General features: G+C 39.2%; 1 protein-coding gene across 6 annotated transcripts in view; it reads right to left on the minus strand.

The window, feature by feature from the left end:
• LOC123774417 (eukaryotic translation initiation factor 4B) overlaps nucleotides 1-3,864 on the minus strand; it is a 29,626-nt gene extending 25,762 nt beyond the window's left edge. For 3 of the 6 annotated variants that reach the window (XM_069307853.1, XM_045768699.2, XM_069307851.1), the window contains exons 1-2: nucleotides 3,797-3,864; nucleotides 1,388-1,519 (exon numbers count right to left, since the gene is read on the minus strand). In XM_069307853.1, coding sequence (XP_069163954.1) covers nucleotides 1,388-1,519; nucleotides 3,797-3,806 — 142 coding nt within the window. In that variant the 5' untranslated portion in view covers nucleotides 3,807-3,864. Of the gene's footprint in view, nucleotides 1-1,387; nucleotides 1,520-3,679 lie in introns of all 6 variants that reach the window. The other 3 variants (XM_045768701.2, XM_045768697.2, XM_069307850.1) reach the window with 1 other exon arrangement.
• Between the last annotated feature and the right edge of the window lie 2,136 nt (nucleotides 3,865-6,000).

Raw genomic sequence — 6,000 nt, forward strand, 5'->3', positions numbered from 1 at the left:
CTACAGGCCAGTGTCCTTAACTGATATACCATGCAAAGTGATGGAGAAAATAGTGAGAAAAAGGCTGGTAACACATCTGAGAGAAGGGACTTTGTAGCACCACCAGCATGGGTTCAGGGATGGCAAATTATGCCTCAACTTTAATAGAATTCTATGACCAAGCAAAGCGCATAAAGCAAGAAAGAGAAGGGTGAAGAGAAGAGGGGAAGAGAAGACTGCATTTTCTTGGACTGTCAGAAAGCTTAACAAAGTTCCCCTATAAGAGACTTGCACAAGTTGGAGAAACAAGCTGAAGTAACTAGTAGGTACCCCAATGAATAAGGGAGTACCTAAACAACAGGAAGCAGAAAGTTACCGTGAGGGGCGAGACCTCAGAATGGCATGTTGCCAATGGAAATCCACAGGGTTCTGTACGCTGACCTATCTTGTTTTTGATATACATGAATGATCTTCCAGAGGTTATACATTCATTCCTCTCAATATTTGCTGGTGATGCTAAAATTATGAGAAGGATTAAGACAGAAGACAGCAAGAAGTTACATGACCTGGATAGACAGAAGGAATGGTCCAACAAATGGTTACTAGAGTTTAACTAGCAAGTGCCAAATGATGAAGGTAGGCATAGGGACCAGGAGGCCAAACACAAGGTACCAGTTGGGAGAAGAAATCCTTCAGGAATCGGGAAGAAAAAGATCTGGGGGTTGGTATCATACCAGACCTGTCCCCTGAAGCCCATATCATAATGATAGCAGTGGCATATGCAAAGCTAGCAAACATAAGAACTGCCTTCAGAAACTTGTGTAAGTAATCATTCAGAATTCTTATATATACCACATATGTCAGACCAATACTGGAGTATGTGGCTCCAGCATGGAGTCTATCTAGTTAAACAAAATGAAGCTAGAAAAGGTTCAGAGGTATACCACCAGGCTAGTCCCCAAGCCGAGGGAGTATGGGCTACGGAGAAAGATTATTGGAACGAAACCTCATGGCACTGGAAGACAAGAGTTAAACATGATCACCACCTACAAAATTCTCAGAGGAATTGACAGGGTAGATAAATTCTTTAGCACGGATGGTATGCGAACCATGGGGACCCGAGGAAACTTAAGTACCCAAATGAGCCACAGGAACATTAGAAAGAACTTGTTCAGTGTGGGTACAGTAGTTAGATGGAATGCATTTGGCAGTGATGTGGTGGAGGCTGACGTAAGTGTAGATATGATAAAGCTCAATAGACTCTGGAATCTGTACATTAGTTGATCGAGTTGAGAGGTAGGACCAAAGAGCCGAAGCTAAACCCTTGCAAACACAACTAGGCTTGTACAAAAACTTTTGAAACAAAGACAATACAGTACAGTACTGCAGTAATTAAATATCAACTTACCCTCATAATCCTCACTTTCCTCAGCCCAGCTGCTCTTGTTGACCACTACAGCAGATCCTCCGCTAGGAGTAGACGCCCCAAGGAACTCACCCAGTGAAAGGTGTATCTTCTTGGTCTTCTTGCTTTTTTTACCTGTAGTTTCAATTAAAAAATAAAATTAATAAATGCTTCAATTGCATGTGGGTGTTTCAAGCAAATTATCCCCCAAGCTGCATACCTCTAGATACACAGCTTTCGGGTGGTCAGGAGTACAGGTAGACAAAGATTTATACAGAATGGCACTAAGCCAATTTTTTGTAATGCAAGCAAGCATTTTGACAATGGACTAACCCACACTAATAATCAGGGCTCCTGTACTATTGGCAGCATGGTTATGTCCCCCCACATTACAGTCATTTTACAACTTTGGGGGGGGGGATAATACCTGTATTTGTGCATCATTACACAAGCGTTTTGTAGTCATTTATTTGCAACCGCAAATTAGAGAGCCCCAATTTTTTTAAGGCATATCAAATTAGCTTTGATAGGGCATAACCAACAACACAACTACCAAATTAACATTACCTTACACCAGATTGATGAAGAAAAGGACTTTAAGAGTCAAAATCCACCAGTCACAAACTACCACAAGTTTGAGCGGCAGTACAAAAAAAAAGCTAACCATACCCTAGGAATAATCTATCGTATCTTTGACCAAGGCAAAGAAAGTAGTTATCTGCCTGTATAAATCTCTGGTGCATACTAAATCATCTAAGCAACACAATCCAATACACTTATAATCCAATACAATCCAATATTGCCCGAAACGCATTGCGTAACAGTGGCTTTAGGCATTGTATATACTAGCTCTATCTATATATCAATCCATTAATGTAACATCACTTGTATGTATGTACCTTACCTGAATAAACATTTATTTATTTATTTATTTATTACTTGAATTATTGTATCCAAGCATGGAGTCCTCAGATTCAGGAAGACATAAGCTGCTGTGGAGAAAATTAAACACCAGGCAACATTTTATTCCAGAACCAAGTCAACTCTCGTACCAGGAACGGTCGAGGCCCACAAGGTAAACTACACTGCAAACCGGACACGACACAGCTGATCTCATCGAAGCTTAAAATATTGAACAATTTGGAATATGCTGATCTAGACAATTTCATCAAAAAGATCAAATGTAATACGAACAAGGAACAATGGTTTTAAGCTCAATAAGCCACAAAGTAGGTCAAAATAGATGCTGTTTCACCCATTGGGTTATAATTATATATAATTATGATTTATATACACATGGAACTGCATACCTGCAAAAACTTTGAATTTTAAAATCCACCTTGAAAAATTACCATGACAAATAGGGGGGGGGGGGTCCCTTTGACAAGCCCCTGGCTTCCTGTCCTCATCGAGACCACTATGAGTGGCCCTCGGGTAATAATAAATGATTATCAAAAAGGCGACACTAAGCCAAGAAGACTAATAATAATGAAAACATTTAAACCAAGCAGCTCGAACATTTATCATATGCATCAGAACACCACAGGTCCAGAAAACCGTATCCTGTCATTAAATCAAGTACGAATCATTATCCTATAAAAAAAATAAGTGTAGGTTTATATATATATATAAAAAAATTGTGCCATTACTACACTAACAAAATACAAATTTGCTTTCAATATGCTGGGCATCAGGCGACATCATTGATGTCACTCTTGGACGTATTGCAGATAATACTAGAACACTGGTACATTGGTGAACAATGAACATTAGTACACCAATGTACCTTCTTGTATGTATGTATTATATATATTATATATATTATATATATATATATATATATTTAAATAAATAAAAAATAAATAAATAAATAAATAGAAAAGGTCTCCCAAAAGGTCTGTTGAAAAGTATCGTCCATTTCCCAATACCAAACTCAGGCGAAACCCAACATCTACTATTATGTAAAACAACATTAATAATACATAGCCAGATATACAATACACACACACACACAGTTATATGTGAGGCCAAGCAGCAAGCATGTGTGTATGGGAGTCATGTGTGTGTGTGTACGTGGAGCATGCCGGACTACCACATATATCCCCCATACACAGGAACACTAGCGGTGAAAATGAGTGCCAGGTATAAGGGAGTGTGCCAGGTATGAGGAAGAGTGGCAGGTGTGTGAGTGAAAGCCTGGAAAGGGGTGTGAGAGGGGGGGAGGAGGTTGGGCAGCATGGCAGGGAGGCAGGCGAGCAGGCACACACATATGACTCTCGCTGCCCCACCACACACCCCGAGGCAGCTTGGTCTCGGCGCTACACCTGGCTACAACCATGGTGCCAGCGTCCGAGGTCAGGTGTGGGGGTCAGGCGAGGCAGGGAGCCAGCACATGGCCAATGTGGTACCCACCAGTCGACATGACGACGATCCACCCACAAGTCCAATGACAACAAACAATTGCGATGCGCCGGGCGAACGACCACTTAACAACCCCATATGTAACCACTAATAAATAATAAATAAATAAATGAATGTTTATTCAGGTAAAGTACATACATACAAGAGGTTTACAAAAATTTATAGATAGAACTAGTACATACAATGCCTAAAGCCACTATTACGCCGAGCGAACGACCCCTTACAACCCCATATGTAATCACTAATAAATAATAAATAAATTGTTTATTCAGGTAAAGTACATATATACAAGAGATTTTACAAAAAATTATAGATTTATAGATGGAGCTAGTACATACAATGCCTAAAGCCACTATTACGCCGAGCGAACGACCACTTAACAACCCCATATGTAACCACTAATAAATAAATAAATAAATAAATTAATGTTTATTCAGGTAAGGTACATACATACAAGAGGTTTTAGAAAAATTGATGGATTTATAAATAGAACTAGTACATACAATGCCTAAAGCCACTATTACGCAAAGCGTTTCGGGCAGGAAAAACTAAGACTAAAACTTAATACTAATAATAACCTTATATACCACTACTTAACAATCATATTAATAATGATAAGGATAAGAATAACAGTAAGGATGATAATATTTATTTATAAGATATACAAAGGGTCAGATAGATACAGTATTTGTAAATTTATCATTTTTTTTAATTAACAAGCAGTACACAACAATGTGCTGCTACCCTATTCTATATCAAAGATTGTATAGTATAGATCAAAAACTAACTCTAAGTTCATTTAATACTCCCATCTCACAGGATGGTTTGTCATATATGGAATCAGGGGAGCAAATACCAGCCTCAATACAAAAATTAATTAACTTTACGATTTTCATAAGAGCATTAAATCATGGAAATATTATATTCTAATTATTTTTACTAGTTTATATAACATTCCTTGTAAATAATATCTTTTTTAAACAAGCTTAGAGTAAGTAGGTGAATGGCTTTGTGATCATAATTTAAAATATTCACTTATTTGAGGTTACCGTGCAAGGAGTTGTTATAACTTGTTAGCTACCATTATATTTGTTCAGATAAACTATAAAGGCATTATTAGATAACATTCATTAAGGTCTCATTAGGACTTTTTGTGCCTCTCGCTGGCCTACGCAATCCATAAATTTGAATACCTTTTGTACCATAAATTTGACGTTACAGGATAATTGCGTACCTATGACTGACGACGGGATGTTGTTGTTTAAGATTCGGCTACTGGGAAACAAAAGTTCCAAGTAGCACGGGCTATGGTGAGCCCAATTCAATTTCAATTTCTTCTTTATTATGCACCCCATACGCATCCCGTGGGCGGTGGTGTAAAGGATTACAGAGGCACATAATCGGTCCAGGAACTGAACCCTCTAGTTCGTTTAACTAAGCAAATAACAATGTTTGACGCTAGTTACAAAATTATCAATGTTGTATACACATGTACACACCCTCATACATGCATGTACATATATATATATATATATATATATATATATATATATATATATATATATATATATATATATATATATATATATATATATATATATATTTACGTATACACATATACATACACATACATATCTAATCACCTACACAAATACACACATCAATAATCTTTGTGTCACAAGTGATATTACAAGACTCACAACAGTCACTATACAAGGCACTTTACATCTATGGTCAGTTACTAGTCTTGCTCCACACCCACCCAACTGGGCGGCAGCTTGTACAGTCATGTGCTCCACACCCACCCAACTGGGCGGCAGCTTGTACAGTCATGTGCTCCACACCCACCCAACTGGGCGGCAGCTTTACAGCCATGTGCTCCACACCCACCCAACTGGGCGGCAGCTTGTACAGTCATGTGCTCCACACCCACCCAACTGGGCGGCAGCTTGTACAGTCATGTGCTCCACACCCACCCAACTGGGCGGCAGCTTTACAATCATGTGCTCCACACCCACCCAACTGGGCGGCAGCTTTACAGTCATGTGCTCCACACCCACCCAACTGGGCGGCAGCTTGTACAGTCATGTGCTCCACACCCACCCAACTGGGCGGCAGCTTTACAGTCATGTGCTCCACACCCACCCAACTGGGCGGCAGCTTTACAGTCATGTGCTCCACACCCACCCAACTGG

This window comes from Procambarus clarkii, chromosome 61 (assembly GCF_040958095.1).
Source record: "Procambarus clarkii isolate CNS0578487 chromosome 61, FALCON_Pclarkii_2.0, whole genome shotgun sequence".
Lineage (NCBI taxonomy): Eukaryota > Metazoa > Arthropoda > Malacostraca > Decapoda > Cambaridae > Procambarus > Procambarus clarkii.